Source organism: Pongo pygmaeus, chromosome 20 (genome assembly GCF_028885625.2).
Source record: "Pongo pygmaeus isolate AG05252 chromosome 20, NHGRI_mPonPyg2-v2.0_pri, whole genome shotgun sequence".
NCBI classification, from domain to species: Eukaryota; Metazoa; Chordata; class Mammalia; order Primates; family Hominidae; genus Pongo; species Pongo pygmaeus.
Window position 1 is genome coordinate 20,338,817 of NC_072393.2, and position 19,896 is coordinate 20,358,712.

Consider the following 19,896-nt stretch of genomic DNA (forward strand, 5'->3'; position numbering starts at 1 on the left):
AGACCAGCCTGAACAACATGGAGAAACCCTGTCTCTACGAAAAATACAAAATTAGCCCGGCTTGGTGGCACATGCCTGTAATCACAGCCACTCAGGAGGTTGAGGCAGAAGAATTGCTTGAACCTGGGAGGCAGAGGTTGCGGTGAGCCGAGATCATTGCACTCCAATATGGGCAAGAAGAGCAAAACTCCGTCTCCAAAAAAAAAAAAAAAAAAAAGAAAAAAAAAAGAAAAAGAAAAATTATTTGTATGTAACTTTAAAAGGAGTAGATTTTTGGAAGCATTGTGATTACATTGAAAGTATACTTGTTCTCTGGCTGGGCACGGTGGCTCCCATCTGTAATCCCAGCACTTTGGGAGGCCAAGGTGGGCAGATCACGAGGTCAAGAGATCCAGACCATTCTGGCCAACATGGTGAAACCCCGTCTCTACAAAAAACACAAAAATTAGCTGGGCATGGTGGTGTCGCCTGTAGTCCCAGCTACTTGGGAGGCTGAAGCAGGAGAATCACTTGAACCCGGGAGGCGGAGGTTGCAGTGAGCAGAGATCATGTCACTGCACTCCAGCCTGGTGACAGAACAAGACTCCGTCTCAGAAAAACAAAACAAAACAAAACAAAACAAAACAAAATAGTATACTTGTTTCCTTGAAAAAAAATTTTTGAAAAGTGAATAATGATGTAATACAGCTTTCAAATTACTTTATGCTGTTATTTTATTCCTATTGTATTCACATGTGAAAACATGTGATCAGTTGTTGCTACATCAGAGATATTAGAGATTCTTTTTTATTAGTTGGGCATTATTTATGACCTTTTCTATAAAAGTAAGGATATTAAAATGTAAGATGCGGCCGGAAGCAGTGGCTCACGCGTGTAATCCCAGCACTTTGGGATGCCAAGGCAGGCAGATCACCTGAGGTCAGGAGTTCGAAACCAGCCTGGCCAACATGGTGAAATTCCGTCTCTACTAAAAATACAAAAATCAGCTGGGCGTGATGGCAGGCGCCTGTAATCCCAGCTACTCGGGAGGCTGAGGCAAGAGAATCACTTGAACCCAAGAGGCGGAGGTTGCAGTGAGCCAAAATCATGCCATTGCACTCCTGCCTGTGGGACAAGAGCGAGACTTCATCTCAAAAAGAAACAAACAGAAAAATGTAAGATGCATGATGAAAATAGAAGTGGAGAGGCTCTTTGTAGTTAACCTATATTAAGTAATGTATAAGGTAGGTGTTCAGAATAATACTTTTCTACATTATAGTAAGAGAAATTATAGTTAAAAGTACATTAAAATAAATTAGTATATTATTTAGCTAATTGTACTTTTATGTAATAAAATGCAATACATTTAAAAATTGTTGGATTATGTGTAAATGTTATTTTATTTTATTTTTTTACCATGTTAAGACTATTGTGTGTTTAATGAAGCATTTCTATGCCTCTGCCTTTAACCTATCCCACCTTACTCAAGGGTGTAGGTAAAAGATGGTAGCAATATACTATTTGGTACATAGTGGAATAACATCTCTAGTAATCACTTTGCCAGTGGGTTTAAACTGCAAATGAATTTAAGAATATTGTTCCCATAGGTTAAATTTTTATTCCTTTTCCTTATTGAAATTTATTATTAGTATTTGTGGGTATATTGTATGTGTATATATTTATTCCTTATATGGCATATTTTGATTCAGGCCTACAATATGTAGTAATTACATTAGAGTAAATAAGGTATCCATCACCTCTAGCATTTATCTTTTGTATTACAGTGTAATTATACACTTTAGTTATTTTTAAATGTACAATTAAATTACTATTGACTAGCGGGTTATTTTTATGGTCATAATAATTATACAGAAATATAAATAAAATACGGCCAGGCCCAGTGGCTCATGCCTGTAATCCTAATACTTTGGGAGGTGGAGGCAGATGGATTGCCTGAGGTCAGGAGTTCAAGACCAGCTTGGCCAACATGGTTAAACCCTGTCTCTACTAAAAGTACAAAATACAGCTGGGCATGGTGGCGCATGCCTGGATACCGAGGCAGGAGAATCGCTTGAACCCAGGAGGTGGAAGCTGCAGTGAGCAGAGATCACACTCCTGCACTCCAGCCTGGGCAACAGAGTGAGACTCGATCTCAAGAAAAAAAGATCTAGAAATCCATACATAATCCTGAAAGATTATTAATAAATATTTGTTATATAGTTTTCTTTGAACATGTGGTCTCTCTGCCTGCAAACATATAGACTTTTAGTGTTAATTTACATAGAGTTTAATATACACATATTACTCTGAAGATAAACCTTAGGTGTAAGAAAATTATGAAGTAAGTGTTTTTGTATGAGTTTGTACATATTTTCAGAAGAACAATATTGGAACAAAACAAATTATTTTAATAAGGTGGCTAACAAAAAACGAAACACCTCATGAATGCTGAAAGCAAATCTATACTTTCTGCTTTATCTTGAATTTATTAATGTAAAATTTTATGGCTTATGGTTCAGATTCTCCCCAGAATCTGCCTATTAAAGCACAGGCAGCTTTGTCTCCAGAAATAACGCTTTTGAGTACAACAATGAAAGCCCTCTTCAAACAGAAAACAAATAATCATTTTTAACACTTATTATAATGAAAATTTAACCAAAATTGAATAATTGGATATGTTTTTATTCTGTGTGTGTGAATGTATAAAATGGTGCATAAAGGAAAAATAATTTAAGCCAGAAAAAATATGTTAATATTTGTAATGAATAAAACTGGAAAATAATTATTATTTCCAGATATCTTTATTTATGCAGATAACAAAAGCAGCAGAAATACTTCTTTTTTTCCTGAGATGGAGTCTCACTCTGTCTTCCAAGCTGGAGTGTAGTGGTGCAATCTCGGCTCACTGCAACTTTTGCCTCCCGGGTTCAAGCAATTCTCCTGCCTCAGACTCCTGAGTATCTGGGATTACAGGTGTGAGCCACCATGCCTGGCTAATTTTCGTGTTTTTAGTGAAGACGGGGTTTCACCATGTTGGCCAGGCTGGTCTCAAACTCCTGACCTCATGATCTGCCCGCCTCCGCTTCCCACAGTGCTGGGATTACAAGTGTTAGCCACCAGGCCCGACAAAAGACTATTTTAAAATTTTATTCAGGTGGGTAGGCAACATTCTAAGATAATACCCTGGATTCCCAGTCTGTTGCACAACTGCTATGTAATACTTTCCTCTTGAGTGTAAAAACACGTGTGACTGTGGTGGGAAATCACTCATGAAATTAGGTTACTCATATGTTGACTCTGTGTTATCAAAATGGAGATTATCCTGATTGTGCTAAACTTAATCAGAGGTGTTTTTAAGAGTAAGAGACACATCATAGAAAAACACCCCTGCTGGCCTGAAAGTAAGTGACTTCTAGGTGGGCCATGTTGTAAGCTGCTTATGGTGGCCACATGGCAGGAAACATATTTGTATATTGTCATCATTCCTGCCTCCTGCATGTTACTTCCAGTAGGGAGAATAAGAGGATCCTATGGCAGAGGGGAAAAAAGGGGATCTCATTCATGCAAGAAATAATCACCTCTCATCTGGGATAGCTGAAAAGAAGCAGGAGACCCCAACAGGACCACATTAATAGAGGAAAAGGGTAACCTGGGTAAAAGTCCTCACTGGCATTATGGAACAACATTTAGCAAGCTGTAGTGAATGACCAGCCTCTGGGATACCAATAGTCTACCAACAAGGCTGAACTCATTCTAATTCAATCAGCAAGTCTGCACAATTCTGGTGACCCAGGTTTACACTATTCATTACAGAAATACCATGAAGGCCGGGCGCGGTGGCTCACGCCTGTAATCCCAGCACTTTGGGAGGCCAAGGTGGGCGGATCACGAGGTCAGGAGATCGAGACCATCCTGGCTAACATAGTGAAACCCCATCTCTACTAAAAATACAAAAAAATTAGCCTGGCGTGGTGGCGGGCGCCTGTAATCCCAGCTACTCCGGAGACTGAGGCAGGAGAATGGCGTGAACCCGGAAGGCGGAGCTTGCAGTGAGCCGTGATCATGCCACTGCACTCCAGACTGGGCGACAGAGCGAGATTCCGTCTCAAAAAAAAAACAAACCAAAAAAAAAACCAAATACCATGAAGACCAGTGGGTAATATCCTACAATTGAACTTATTTCAAAATGCATACCTAATTGTTTGTTTTCACATTTGAAAAACCTTAAAAATAATGAATTTATAAATAATTAACTTCTAATTATAGAGGATTCTACCATACTATAATACAAGATTAAACTGTAAACACCTTAACATGAATACTGAATGCATGATTAGTTATGTAGATAGTTTCTTTTAGATTAACATAACAAAAGTAACAATTAGAGAAAACATCTGAAATGGAATAAAATTAATCAAAATCACATCTTTTCAATGGCTTGGCATAATTGCCATGCTTTTGGAAATGGCCAGATGACTAACAAGAAACAAAGAGAAGATTTTGGCTTTGCTCAGCCATTGTTTTTGACCTTTTGAAATCTCAAATCCTGGCTAAAGTATTCAAAGGGAGTATTTTATAGGTGGCTTCCCAGGGTTTCCAAGGCAATGAAAGAAAAATTTTGATAGGCAGGAAAATGCACACTATATGCACACATTGCTCTTCTCTGATTTGCTTTAACACTGAAAAAGATTGTAAATGTAGTCTCAATTTAGAGTAACAAAAGATTTGTTTTTCTTTTTTTTTTTTTTTTTGAGATGGAGTCTTGCTCTGTCACCCAGGCTGAAGTGCCGTGGCACGATCTCTGCCAGCTCCGCCTCCTGGGTTCACGCCATTCTCCTGCCTCAGCCTCCTGAGTAGCTGGGACTACAGGGGCCTGCCACCACGCCCAGCTAATTTGTTTTGTATTTTTAGCAGAGACGGGGTTTCACCGTGTTAGCCAGGATGGTCTCGATCTCCTGACCTCGTGATCCGCCCGCCTCGGCCTCCCAGAGTGCTGGGATTACAGGCGTGAGCCACTGCACCCGGCCAAAAGATTTGTTTTTCAAAAAAGCAAATGTATAAAATTAATGGGTAACAGATGCCACTAGCTTCTAAAAAATAGTATGACTAAATTCAGTAAGTATCTAGCCATGCAAATATCAGCCCAATTAAATGAAGACCCTAATAGGTGCATGTGGAAAGCATTGCTGTGCAGTGTGCTGCACCTTCACTCAGCATTTTCTTCTGCCCCTTTACAGAGATACCAATTTTCCCTAAGTGACTCAGGGTGCATACTGGGGACTGAGAATGCTGTGTTCAGAGTGATTACTGAAAACATGGTTAATACACTTCTTCCATATGATAATAAAATGATATAAATCTTACTCTGCCTCAGAAAAGCTTTTAGTAAAAGACTATAGCACTCAATTTGGGTTCATGGATAATTTCAATATTCCAGATAATTCAGACACTTAAATGTCAATGAAATCCCATAAAACATATTTGAATAAGATGAAGTCTTCTTAGGTAAGAATTTTATATTATTGGTAAAGTTGGAAAACCAGTACTTTAAGCCAATTAACAGTATTTGACAAGTGAGTAGCACCTAAACAAGTGCTCTTCATGATCATTGTTCATGTTCTTTTTTTTTTTTTGAGATGGAGTCTCGCTCTGTCTCCCAGGCTGGAGTGCAGTGGTGGGATCTTGGTCACTGCAACTTCTGCCTCCTGGGTTCAAGCGATTCTCCCATCTCAGCCTCCCAAGTAGCTGCGATAACAGATGTGTGCCACCATGCCCGGCTAATTTTTGTATTTTTAGTAGAGATGGGGTAATAGAGTATTAGAGACTGCAAAGACAGAAAGATGGTCACTGAAATTAGTCCACAAGTAGAAAAATTTCCAGCACCATGTCATACATAGTTCATCCTAAATCCACCTGGAGATTGAAGAGGCCATCTGTGTATGCTAATTGCTTATATTCAATGACAAATTAACTTTTCACATCTTCATAACAGAAGGTAGTTTAGCAGCTGGAAGCCAGGTGCCTGCTGAAGGTAGGCTTTCACTCTGCTGCAAAAATGGTAGAATAGGGTTCTATCTTTATGTGGCTATTTACATTTTAGAGCAGTGGCTCTGTACTCCCTGGCACTGGGCTATAGCACTCCTGCTTGCTTTCTCCTGGTTGCTAGTGTCCTCTGTTGACCTCTACCATCTCCCACTGAGGCACAGCCCGTAGCACAGCTCACATTTTATGTGAACTCCATTTGCCACAGCAGCACTCTAGTGTCACATCAGAGAGTGAGGCCTGAGCTGCAGGAGGAGAGCCTGCAGGCCTCGTGGGTAGAATTGCACCTTCACAAGAATGGGAATGTGAGCAGTGTTTCAGCCTCAGTTTCTAATTATAATGGTGACAAGGAAAAAATACTGCTGAATTTCCAGCATGACTCCAGATAGAGATAGCTCCAAAAGTTCTCACTGTGACAGCCCACCCCATTCAGAAACCATGGGATACTAATAGGTTTTCTGAAACAGACACCCAAAGCATTGGAGAGAAAAACAGATCTCCATCTAAGCAAGATTATTTTGAGATAAAAAAGTTAAAATGATCTTAAGAAAAAGCTCAGATTAGCCGGGTGTGGTGGCTCACGCCTGTAATCCCAGCACTTTGGGAGGCTGAGATGGGCAGATCACGAGGTCAGGAAATTGAGACCACAATGGCTAACACGGTGAAACCCCGTCTCTACTAAAAATACAAAAAATTAGCTGGGCGTGGTGGCAGGCGCCTGTAGTACCAGCTACTTGGGAGGCTGAGGCAGGAGAATGGTGTAAACCTGGGAGGCGGAGGTTGCAGCCAGCGGAGATTGCGCCACTGCACTCCAGCCTGGGTGACAGAGTGAGACTCCGCCCCCCCAAAAACAATAAACTCAGATTAGATATCAGATTGATCATGTCAGCCAGAAAATATTCTCCTAAAAGCAATTTATCTGTAAATACCCAAAGTGCACAGCTACTCTGAGCATGAGAAATACAAGCATTATGAAGAAAGGGGTATACTTTCAGAAGAATTTTATATAGTTTCTTTTCAATCTCCACTGTTTTCTCATCTTCTAGTCATTGAATGGGGGTTCTTTATTGAAATACATCTGACAATTTCCAACAACCCTTTTTGATGAAGAAATAAAATCTGACTGTGTTTATATAGTGGAATATATTAGAATTTGCAACATAGTTAACTGAAGAGCTATTACAGTGTTTGGGTGGCCACATCACCTGTCATTATTTGTCCTGTAATAACAACATACCAATTTAGTGAAATAAAAGATACTAAAATTGTGTTTACTCATAGTTATCCCTATTGAATAAAGTAATAAACATGTCAGACTAATATCTACTGTAACAATTTGGTAGCAAATTTTCTTTGTATGTTACATTTAAATATCTAACTATGAATAATTTTAATAAACTAGTCATAATACATGTGGCTTTTTTTTTTGAGACAGAATCTCACTCTGTCATCCAGGCTGGGTGTCACACTAATATCTACTTACTGTAACAATTTGTTAGTAAATTTTCTTTGGATATTAGATATAAATATATAAGTATGAATAATTTTAATGAACTAGTCATAATGTATGTAGCATTTTTAAAAATTAAAACTAGAGTTCAGTTAAAACGCTTTATATTTTGAAAGTATAAATAACAACATTAAAATAACCATTTAAGTGATTCATTCAAACTAAGTAGTGCAGCTTTATAGTCATAATATTGTAGAAAATACTGTTTATGGCTTATGCCTGTAATCTCAGCATTTTGGGAGGCTGAGGCGGGTGGATCACCTGAGGTCAAAAGATCAAGGTCAAGCTGGTGAATATGGTGACACCCCATCTCTACTATAAACACAAAACTTAGCCTGGCATGGTGATGCACACCTGTAATCCCAACTACTCGAGAGGCTGAGGCAGGAAAATTGCTTGAACATGGGAGGCAGCAGTTGCAGTGAGCTGAGATTATGCCACTGCACTCCAGCCTGGGCAAAAGAGTGAAACTCTGCCTCAAAAAAAGAAAATACAGTTTAATTGATATGAATGCAGGTTGAGTACAAACATTACACATAACTATGTTAATTATTCTGAAGTAATAAATAGAAAGCAAGGTACAGACTCCACTGTTCAGTTTATACACTACACTGTTCTTGCTTTTGCAGTGTTAAGTACTTTAGCCTGCAAATATTGGATACTTTTCTTGGATAATCAGGTTTCTGCCAAAGAAACTTAGTATCTTTTTGTGTTTATCATTCTGTATTACTAAATTTAGTCCTATCTTTGTGCTAAACTTCTGTGTGCAATTAAAATTAGCTTTTATCAGCCAGGCACGGTGGCTCATGGCTGTAATCCTAGCACTCTGAAAGGCTGAGGCGGGCAGATCACGTGCAGTCAGGAGATCGAAACCAGCTTGGCCATCATGGTGAAACCCTGTCTCTAGTAAAAGTACAAAAAATTAGCTGGATGTGATGGTGCGTGCCTGTAATCCCTGCTACTCGGGAAGCTGAGGCAGGAGAATTGCTTGAACCTGGGAGGCGGAGGTAGCAGTGAGCCGAGATCATGCCACCACACTCCAGCCTGGGTGACAGAGTGAGACTCCATCTCAAAAAACAAACAAACAACAACAAAAAAGCTTTTATCTAAACAAATCTGTGTCTACTTTAAAGGACTAAGAATGAAAAAAATTAATTTTTCGGAAGTAAAAGCAAAGCAAGAAATCTGAAGTACTAGATAAAGATAAACTGGAGTCAGAAAAAATGACAAAAGTCTTATGTAGCTGTTAATATGATTTACATATATTTCAAAAAAGCAGAGAAAGATAACTACATATAACCTAAATCCCTGAACAAAAGAGAGAATAGCAAAAATTTTTTGGAACATTTTAAAGAGTCTTTGAGCTCTTGGACATCAGAATTTTGCACATTGCATGCACTTGAAAGAATGTTTATGGGGGAGAAACCAGAAGACAGAAAGATGTTATATAAAATCCATGAGTGCACAAGACCAATGAAATAGAATAGAGAGCCCAGAAATAATGTCACCTTCCTACAACCATCAAATTTTTGACAAAGCTGACAAGGGGAATGATGAATTCTCTCTTTAATAAATAGTGCTGGAATAACTACCTAGCACTATGTAGATGACTGAAACTGGACCCTTTCATTACACTATATACAAAAATCAACTCAAGATAAAGACTTAAATGAAAAACTTAAAATTATAAGAAATCCTGCAGGATAATCTAGGAAATACCATTCTAGACACAGAAACTGGCAAAGACTTCATGATGAAGCTACCAAAAGCAACTGCAACAGAAGCAAAAATTGACAAATGGGACCTATTTGAACTTAAGAGCTTCTTCACAGCAAAGGAGACTATGAATAGAGCAAACAGACAACCTACAGAATAAAAGAAAATATTTGCAAACTTTCCCTCTGAAAAAGGTCTAATATCCAGAATTTATTAAGAACTTAAATAAGTTTACAAAAACAAACAAACAAATAAGGAGAGGTCTCAGGAAGCTTCGGTGCAGTCTGGGACCCTAGCTCTTTTGTAACGAGTTATTTGGCATGAGGCTTAGTCACGAGGGCCCTTCGCAACTGGGCTCAAGGAACACAAAACGCTCAACTTATTTTTGTGATTGTCTATTGATTTCAATATCGAATGTATAAGAATAGATTGAAATAGAGATTTCTATGTAACAGTGCTGGATGAATGCCTCAAGTGGCTCACACAACCTGTTCCGGGACTTGGTGACCATTGTTTGTGTCCATGTTCAACTAGTTCAAATTTAATATTTAACTTTTCCTCCACACCAGACTATGGAGGATTCACCACCAGACCAAGAAGCAACAGGCTGGGATCCAGAGTCAGACACTGCACTCATCAAACTATGGAGGATTCACCACCAGACCGGGAAGCAACAGCTTGGGCTCCAGAGTCAGTCACCCATCCGTGCACAGATGAGGAGAGGTCTCATGAAGCTTCAGTGCAGTCTGGGAACTCAGCTCTTTTTGTAACGAGTTCTTTGGCATGAGGCCCAGTCATGAGGGCCCTTCCCTACTGGGATCCAGGAACATAAACTGGTCAACTTGTTTTTTTTGTGATTGTCTATTGTTTTTCAATAACTAACTTATAGGAATAGATTGAAATAGAGATTTCTCCAAAACAGCGCAGGATGAACACCTCAAGGGGCTCACATTAACCTATTCCCGGACTTGGTGACCATTGTTTGTGTCCACGTTCAATTGAGTTCAAATTTAATATTTAACTTTTCCTCCACAAATTCACCTGTCTTGATGAATCGGCTCTGTCTAGGCAAAGGGCAAGGTGAACCCCTTGGGCCGTGACCCAACCTCCGCCTTCTGGGTTCAAGCGATTCTCCTTCCTCAGCCTCCGGAGTAGCTGGGACTACAGGTGTGCAACACCACGCCTGGCTAATTTTTTGTATTTTTAGTAGAGATGGGGTTTCACCATGTTGGCCAGGATAGTCTTGAACTCCTGATCTCAAGTGATCCACCCACCTTGGCCTCCCAAAATGTTGAAATTATAGGCGTGAGTCACCGCGCCTGGCCCTAAATGATTTCTTTCTACCTCCTGTAGCAGTTTGAAATTACTTAAAGGTTGTTTCAATTGGAAAAATAAAAAGAATGTGGATAAAAATAAAATATAAAAAGTTAAAAAAATTACAAGAGATTACAAAATATATATGTAAATCTAGAGTGGTCAAAAATGACAAATTTGATTTATTTATAAGGTTTTATTAAAATTAGCTTTAATTGACAATACACTATTACCAAAGTAAAAGTTGATTTTTCTCTTGAACAAAAATTTTAGGTATTATTAATATAACAGGAAAATACTTCTGTTCACCTTTTGAATACATTCAAAAACAGAGAGAGTAAAGAAGAGAGAGAATTTTCCCATGCTCTGCGGTGGTTCTGGCTCAGCTCAAGGAGGAAGTCCTACCTGAAAAGGCTGCTGCTTAGGCTGTTACTCTTTCTTCACTCAGCCCCTCATCTGATCACATCTACCGTCGCTCAGGGCCTGAGGGGGCGGGGGATTAAGCATTATCCAATCAGGGACGCTGGGCTGGAAACCGTCCAATCAGGCAGGCAGCTGGAGGGAAGAGGATGGCTTCCGGGTTTGGCGGGGCCTTTGTCTCCCAGCAGCCAGAGCTCCAGGTCTCGTGTTCACTGCTCTGTGTCCTCTGCACCTAGAGGCCAAGCCTCCGTGGCCCTGTGTCCTGCAGGTATTGGGAGATCCACAGCTAAGACGCTGGGACCTCCTAGAAACCTAGAAATGGTGAGAGTGCCGGGTCGGACATCCCGAGAGAGGGGGAGGGGCTGGGGGGAATGGGTGGGAAGTGGCCGTGGCAGGACTCAGGCCTCCCCTCAGTCAGCTCCACAATCTGCGCCCCGAGTTCTCCTTGCCCACCTCCGCCTCAGCCATAAGATGGCGGCTGCGCTGACAGCCGGGCTCCCGGGCGTCCTGTCTCTTCCCTGTGCAGTGACTGTGCCCTGGCCTGGAGCCCTCCCCGGGCCGCTCTGCACCCACAGGTCTCTCCCAGATTGCGCAGGGACCAGGCGAGCGTAGTCGGGAGATTCCTGACTCGGGGTGCGGGTTCGTGAATGGGAAGAGCTTTGGCCCGTGGGGTTCATAGTGTCTCTTCTCCTATTAAAAATTTATGGGGCCGGGCGCGGTCGCTCGTGCCTGTAATCCCAGTACTTTGGGAGGCCAAGGCGGGTAGATCAGTTGAGGTCAGGAATTCAAGACCAGCCTGGCCAAAATGGCGAAACCCTATTGTTACGTGCGCGTTCGTGTAAGAGACCACCTGAGCTGGCTAAGTGTAAGCAAGAAGGCCGTTTATTCACTTGGGTGCAAGTGGGCTGAGTCCGAAAAGGGAGTCAGCGAAGGGTGGTGGGAGTGGAACTGGTTTTATAGGTTTGAGGTAGGTAGTGGAAAGTTACAGTTAGGGGCAGTTTTTTCGGGCAGGGGAAGAATGTCACAAGGTGCATAGTCACGAGGTGGGGGGAGGTCACAATATCACAAGGTGATATTGTGATATCACAAGGTGGATTGATTAGTTAGGGTAGGGCAGGAACATATCACAATGTGGAATGTTGCAAGGTGGGTTAATCAGTTAAGGCAGGAATTAGCTCTTTCTTCTTCTTTAGTGGTTCTCCTGTTGCTCCAGGCTTTGGGACTCCAGGAGGCCTATATGTGTGGCTCACAAAGGGGTCACAGTGGCTCGACCATGGTGTAGTCTGTTCAGAGGACCTTACATTCCTGTCTTTTTATGTTTAATAATAAAAAATAAAATGAGAAAGAAAACGAGAAAGAATAGCGTAATGTTGGGGTCAAAATTTTGGGGGTGGGATGGAGGAGTGATGGGTGATGTTTTGGGGTGATGGGCAATGTTCCTCAAGGCTACTTTGAGCGGGGTTGGGGCCGTGTGGGAACCTGAAGTTGGAGAGATTAAACTGGGGTAGGGGGTGATATTGTGGGGTTGTTAGGAGGAGCATTTGCCATATTGATTGATTAGTAATAGCTTAGATGCGATTTTGTATAAACTGAGAGATTAGCCTGAAAAGACAAGGTCCGAACAAGAGGAGGAGAAGGATGAGTGCGAAAAGGCCTGTTAGTGGAAGGAGCCATGAAGCTAGGCTAGAGAATGGCCAGGTAGATCCAGAGTAATTATTTGCCTGATTTGCAAGTTTTTGAGCTCTGTCTTTACGTTTTTTGATGTTACCGTATACGAGGCCAGATTGATTTAAGTAAAAGCTGCATTCTTCATTTAAGAACAGGCAGAGTCCTCCTTTGTCAGCAGTAAGCAGATTGAGGCCTCGGCGATTTTGGAGGACAACTGCACCCAAGGAATCGACCTGGGTTGGAGGGCAGAAAGTGTTTGAGTTATATCGGTAAGGCTAGCGGAGAAGTCATTGGAGAGACTGCGAAAAGCGGTGATGGAAGTTGTAAGGCCTGCTACTCCTGTTCTGATTGAAGCGGCAGAGACTCCTAATCCTACAAGCAGGGGAATTAATGGAATGACTCTTTTTTGTCATGCTGAGGTTAAGAGGGGAATGGGTAGCTGTTCGCTACCATTTGCAAACTGGATTTTGGGAGTAAGAAAAACTAGAGTACAGGTGCCTTTCCAGTTGGCACAGAAGCACATGTAGGTGGAAGAGCCACAGAGAAAAAAAAAAGAGTCCTTGAGGCATGCAAAACTGGAAGTACAGAGTAAAAAGGTGAGAGTGTGTTTTGGAAGTGGGGTCCTGTACCCAGACCCCTAGGGATCCAGCAAGGGCAGCAGCTGTGAAAGGTTGTAGTGGGGTTTGGTAGGGTAGTTGTGTAGAGGGAAAAGTTCTGTGTTCATGGTGTATGAGGAAGCGTTTGGTGTCCATAAGCAACCATTCGCTGTTGTTTATAAGAGTAGGTATAAGCAAGCAAGAAGGACTTGGAGGGGAATCTGACAAACAAGGGGAGAATAGCCAAGGATAGAGCGAGAGGCAGGGTAGGTGTCTTCCTAGACAAAAGTTGCTACTGATGTGTTTTAGACCATCAGTGCTGAGGGAGGGCTTTTCTGTAATATGAAGCTGGAATGCTCCAATGTTTTGATTCATGTGTGTAGTAGGACCTTGGAGGAGAAGAGTAAAGGAATATAAGGAAGATGGGAGGTTACCTAAGGGAATTCCAGCAGGCAGTTGTCTGGAGATGCATAAGGAAGCAATAATGGGGATAGTTGTCTGTGTAGTGAGGGGTCCAAAGACAGGGGGTGTGGAATTGACATAGGAAGACAGATTTTTTTAGGTAGGTATGGAGGAGAGCAGCAGCCTGTTGATATGAAATATCTGGGGAGTGTTTACTGAATTTTTACAGGAAGTAGAGAAGTTGTTCAGGAGGGTGAAGATGGGGGTCATTGAAAGCGGTTTGGAGGTGTAGGGAGATGGAGGAGGTTGCCCAGTCAGCTGGTAGGGCAGGGACAGCTGTGTAGTAGGAAGAAGAGAGGGAAATGCATAGCCAATAATTTTTGGCCAAGGAAGGAACAGGTTGGATGAGGAGGACAATCTGATTAATGAAGTGAAGGTCTTGGACTAGCCTGTAGGATTTATCTGGTTTTTGAACAAGTAGGATGGGAGAGTTTTAAGGGGAGTTGGTAGGAACTAAGTGGCCATGCTGTAGTAGACAGGTAATAACAGGCTTTAGGCCCCTTAAAGCCTGTTGTGGGATGGGGTATTGGCATTGAGCAGGAGAGGGGTGGTTATGTTTTAATGGGATGATAAGAGGTGAACAGTCAGTTGCAAGGGAAGGAGCAGGAGCAGAGGTATCCCATACTTTAGGGTCGAGGTGGGAAGATGAAAGGGGAGGTTGCGAGGGAGGCTTGGAGTTGGATAAAAGGGTAGCTCTGAGATGTGGCTGTAGTCCAGGAATAGTCAGGGAGGCAGATAATTTAATTAAAATATCTCAGCCTAATAAGGGGACTGGGCAGGTGGAGATAACTAGGAAGAAGTGCGTAAAGGAGTGTTGCCCGATTTGACACCAGAGTTGGGGAGTTTTAAGAGGTTTAGAAGTCTGGCCGTCAATACCCACAACAGTTATGAGGGCAAGGGAAACAGACCCTTGGAAAGAAGGTAATGTGGAGTCGGTAGCCCTCATATCGATTAAGAAGGGGACGGACTTACCCTCCACCGTAAGAGTTACCTGAAGCTCAGCGTCCATGATGATCCAGGGGGCTTCCGCAGTGAAGCCCTTGAACTAGGCAAGAGATCATATAGTCCCACCTGGCTATGCCTTGGTCCCCTGCCTGGTAAGTTCATCAGGGGTCTTCATGGGGTACTGCCCTAGCACCTTCTTGGAGGCCAGGCTTAAGGCGCCAGCGGTCATCAGCATAGGATTGACCTAGGGTCCAAACCCGCTCTCGCTCTTCAGGAGCGAGAGTAGAGGTGAGGATGACATTTAAGTCATTCCATGTAAGATTATAGGACTGGGTTAAGTAATGGAATTCCTGAGTATATTTGGTGGGGTCTGATGGAAAAGAACCTAGACGTTGACTGATCTGGGAGAGGTCAGACAGGGAGAAAGGGACATGAACCTGAACTATTCCTTCAGCTCCTGCCACCTCTCGAAGGCGAAATTGCTGGGCAGGGGCAGGGGGCCCAGTCGTGGGGCCAAATTGCAAGCCAGACTGGGTGTGAGGAGGGGTGGTGGTGAGTGGGGGATAAGGAGGGTGGACTGTGGGTAGAAGAGGAACTGGGTTTAGAGGGGGAATTAGGTTCAGAGGGGGAATGTGGGGGAGGGAAGATTGGAGGGGTCAGCAGACGAGGAGGAGTCAGCATCGCGGGTGGAAAAAGAAGGGGCAGACGCAAGGGAGATAAGGAAAATTTGGGAGGGGTCGCATTGGGAGCAGAGGCTAGGGAGAGCTCATACTGTAAAAACTGCCTGGACATAGGATACTTCAGACCATTGGCCCATTTTGTGACAGAAATTGTCTAAGTCTCGCGAAATAGAGAAATCGAAAATGCCATTTTCTGGCCACTGAGAGCCGTTGTCTGATTTCTATTGGGGCCAGGCCACTTTACAGAAGAAAATGAGACATTTGGGTTTTAGACTGGGTGAAAGCGGAAGAGGTTTGAGGTTTTTGAGGACACAAGCCAGAGGGGAAGTAGGAGGGATGGAGGGCGGGAGGTTGTCCATGATAGAATACAGGGAAAGATTGAGGGGAAAGAAAGAGACAAGGAATAGAGCAACCACTGGGATCTTCAGTGGGTGTCCCCAGTGGAAGTCCTGGGTTGTACGGTGGGTGAATGGCCAAGGCAGGTGTCCCCGGCGTTGACGAAACACTGAGGGAAGACTGTCTTCCCAAGGAGAGTCCGTGACCAATGTTGGGTTTCAGAAACACGGATAAAAGGAGGTTCCTTGTCTGGAAGAAGAAGAGAGAGAGAGATGAAGAGAGACTGAGGCAGCTTACCAGATCTGTAGGCAGGAGTGAGGTCATTTTGCAGGGGTGGATCTGAAGTCCCAAGGTCGAAGGGGGTCTCTGAGGGAGAGCCCCGGGGGAATAGGGCATAGGTCTCCTGGAGGACATCTCCTATCCCTGGCCTTCAGCAACAAATGTTATGCGTGCGTCCATATAAGAGACCACCTGAGCAGGCTTAGTGCATTTTTTGGTAAATTACTACATTAAGGGATACAAAATTCAGGCTTAAGCAACTATAAACTGCCAATTAAACTCTGATTACATAACCAGGAAATTTCCACCTTGATTGTACAAATTAAGAAGCTATGTACTATACCTAACCAATTATTGATTTTGGTTTTCTTCATCATACATTTTATAAATGTCTTTTCTTCAAGACACTAAGTCTATCTAAGTCATAACGGGAAGGTTGTTTTTTTCTATAAACTGTTTCTGTAGCACACAAAGGATGGAGAATTACATTACTCACAAATATTTTCCAGGATTTTCTATGTGTTTCATCTTTTCCCATCTCTTTGCTTTGTTCTATGCATTTCTTCCCATTTGGCTTTTCCTGGGCTGCATGTTATATGTGAAACCAATAAACATAACTGCAGTGTTTTGCTGAGTTCTCTGAGTAGCTCTACCAAATTATTGAACTTCAGGGAGGTTATGGGACTCCCCAGTGTTTAAACAGTAGCTCAGAAGCTTAAATGGGCCCATGGGGTTTGTGGCTGGCATCTGCAGTGAGGACAATGTTGTGGGACCGAGCCCTGAATCAGGGTCTGTGCTGACTGTGGGTGGTGTCAGAATTCAAATGTTAAACAATAAGTTGGTGTTGGAGAATTGTTTGATGTTCAGCAAACTCTACAGATTTGGCGCCAGAAAAAAGATATCACGGAGGCCTGGCCTGGAGTAAAACTCTGGGTGTTTGGGAATGGGAGGCTCTGCTCTCCTGTACACAGGCTGTCACACTGCCTATTGTCCTGTGATTTCAGGTCTTCTCCCAGGGTGACAGAGGACTGAAAACTTAGAAGAAAGGAGCTCTGATGACAGACCCCCTTTTCCCACAGCTGCCACCACAGGATTCCCACCCACTCACAAACACACACGCTAGACATTGATGTGTCCACACACCTCCCAGGACTAGGCACCACCCTCAGGAACTTCATTATGGCATTTTTGATGCTAGTGTTTCTTGCCGAGAACCCAAAGTGTCTACAAGTCTCCTGGCATTTCCCCACCCCCAGACACTGAATCTGCAGCATCAACCTGTTTTCTTCACCATCCTAAGGTTCTGGACCACCTGTTCATAATCTCATCTGCTTACATGCACAAAGAAATGAATCAGAGTACAGCCCCACCTGGGCCACTATCTGTAGCAAAAATCAGTCCTTTCACTTTCATTGCACTCTTTCCCATCCAGGGATTTTTTTTTTTCTTTTAGCTTTTATTTTTGTTTCAGGGTACACATGTGGGTGGGTTATACAGCTAAAATTATGTCCTGAGGGTTTGGTGTGCAGATTATTTTGTCACTGAGGTACTAAGCATAGCACCAAATGGGCATGATTTCTGATCCTCTGAGTCCACCCACCCTCCACCCTCATCTAGGCCTCAGTGTCTGTTGTTCCCCCTCTTTGTGTTCATGTGTTCTTATTATTTAGCTCTTACTTGTAAATAATATGCATTTGGTTTTCTGTTCCTGCATTAGTTTTCTAAGAATAATGGTCTCCAGCTTCTTTGATGTTATTGCAAAGGACATGATCATTGTTTTTTAATGGCCACAATTCCATGATGTTTATGTACCATATTTTGTTTTTACTAAATCTTTCATTTTATTTCATTTTATTTTTGGAGACAGGGTGTCACTTATTGCCCAGGCTAGAGTGCTGTGGTGTGATATTTCCTTACTTCAGCCTTAACCTCCCAGGCTCAAGCAATTTTCTCCTACCTCCTCCTTTCAAGTAGCTGGGACTACACGTGTACATTACCATGCTTGGCCAATTTTTCTTTTTGTATTTTCCATGGAGACAGGATTTTGCCATGTTGCCTAGGCTGGTCTCAAACTTCTAAGCTCAGGCAATCCACCTGCCTCGTCCTCCCAAAGTGCTGGGATTACAGACATAAAGCACTGCATCTGACCATACCATATTTTCTTTATCCAGTCTACCATTAATAGGCGTTTAGTGCCTGTCCATGTCTTCGCTATTGTGAATAGTGCTGCAATGGACATGCATGTGGATGTGTCTTTATAATATAATAATTTACATTTCTTTGGGTATATACCCAATTATGAGATTCCTGGGTCAAATGTTTTTAGTTCTGTGAGGAATCGCCATACTGCTTTTTACAGTTGTTGAACTAATTTACACTCCCACCAGCAGAGTATAAGCATTTCCTTTTCTCTGCAACCTTGCCAGCATCTGTTATTTTTTGACTTTTTAAAAATAGCCATTCTGACTGGTGTGATGTGGTATCTCATTGTGGTCTCTCTCTTTTAATTTCTGTAATGATCAGTGATGAGCATTTTTTTATATGCTTGTTAGCTACATGTATGTCTTCTTTTGAAAAGCATCTGTTCATGTTTTTTTTGCCTACTTTTTAATGAGGTTGTTTGGTTTTTTTCTTGTAAACTTATTTAAGTTCTTAATACATTCTGGATATTAGATCTTTATCAGAGGAAAAGTTTGCAAAAATTTTCTTTTATTCTGTAAGTTGTCTATTTACTCTCTTGATAGTTTTCTTTGCGATGAAGAAGCTCTTTAGTTTAAATAGGTCCCATTTGTCAATTTTTGCTTTTGTTACATTTGCTTTTGGTAGCTTCATCATGAAGGTTTTGCCAGTTTCTATGTCTAGAATGGTATTTCCTAGGTTATCTTGCAGAGTTTCTTATAATTTTAAGTTTTATATTTAAGTCTTTATCTTGAGTTGATTTTTGTATATGGCATAATGAAGGGGTCCAGTTTCAGTCTTCTACATAGTGCTAGCTAGTTATTCCAGCACCATTTGTTAAATAGAGAATTCTTCCCACATTTCTCTTGTCAGCTTTGTCAATAATCTGATGATGGTAGGAGGGTGGCAGTATTTCTGGGTTCTCTATTTTGTTGCATTGGTCTTGTGCACTCATAAATTTTTTATAACATCTTTCTCTCTTCTGCTTTTTCCCCCATAAGCATTCTTTCAGGTGCATAGAGTATGTAAAATTCTGATGTCCAAGAGTTCAAAAACTCTAAATGTTCCCAAAAAGGGGGCTGGGGGGCTAAGGGAGGGACAGCATTAGGAGAAATACCTAGTGTAGATGATGGGTTGATGGGTGCAGTAAACCACCGTGGCATGTGTATACCTATGTAACAAAACTGCAAGATCTGCACATGTACCCTAGAACTTAAAGTATAATAAAGAAATAAAAAGTTTCAAAAAAAAATTTTGCTATTCTGTCTTTTCTAAAGGGATTTAGATTATATGTAGATGTTTTTTCTCTATCTTTTTGAAATATATGAAAATCATATTAACAGCTAAATAAACTTTTTGTCATTTTTTCGGGTCCAGGTTATCTTTATGTAGTACTTCAGATTTATTGCTTTGTTTTGGCTTCTGAAAAGTTTTATTTTTTTCATTTTTATTCCTTTAAATTAGACACAGATTTGTTTAGATAAAAGCTCATTTTAAGAGCACATAGAAGCTTAGCAAAAAGATAGGATTAAATTTAATAATACACAATGATAAAGACTAAAAGATACTAAGTTTCTTTGACAGAAACCTGATTATCCAATGTAATGATCCAACATTTGCAGGCTGAAGTACTTATACTGTAAAAGCAAGCACAGATCAGTGCATAAGCTGAATAGTGGAGTCTGTAGTTGTACCTTGCTTTCTATGTATTCAGAACAATTAGCATAGTTATGTGTAATGTTTGTAGACAACTTGCATTCATATAAATTAT

The 19,896-nt window shown here is 41.7% G+C and overlaps 2 protein-coding genes across 3 annotated transcripts in view; one reads left to right on the forward strand and one right to left on the reverse strand.

Moving 5' to 3' along the window:
* LOC129020575 (zinc finger protein 506) overlaps positions 1–11,041 on the reverse strand; it is a 112,887-nt gene extending 101,846 nt beyond the window's left edge. The window contains exon 1 of the mRNA XM_054465133.2: positions 10,967–11,041. The gene's annotated coding sequence lies outside the window, so the exon portion shown is untranslated. The remainder of the gene's footprint in view (positions 1–10,966) is intronic.
* The window catches only part of LOC129020574 (zinc finger protein 253), an 82,024-nt gene continuing 72,883 nt past the window's right edge, over positions 10,756–19,896 (forward strand). For both annotated transcript variants that reach the window (XM_063658836.1, XM_054465130.2), the window contains exon 1: positions 10,756–11,302. In XM_063658836.1, the coding sequence (XP_063514906.1) occupies positions 11,300–11,302 (3 nt within the window). In that variant the 5' untranslated portion in view covers positions 10,756–11,299. The remainder of the gene's footprint in view (positions 11,303–19,896) is intronic.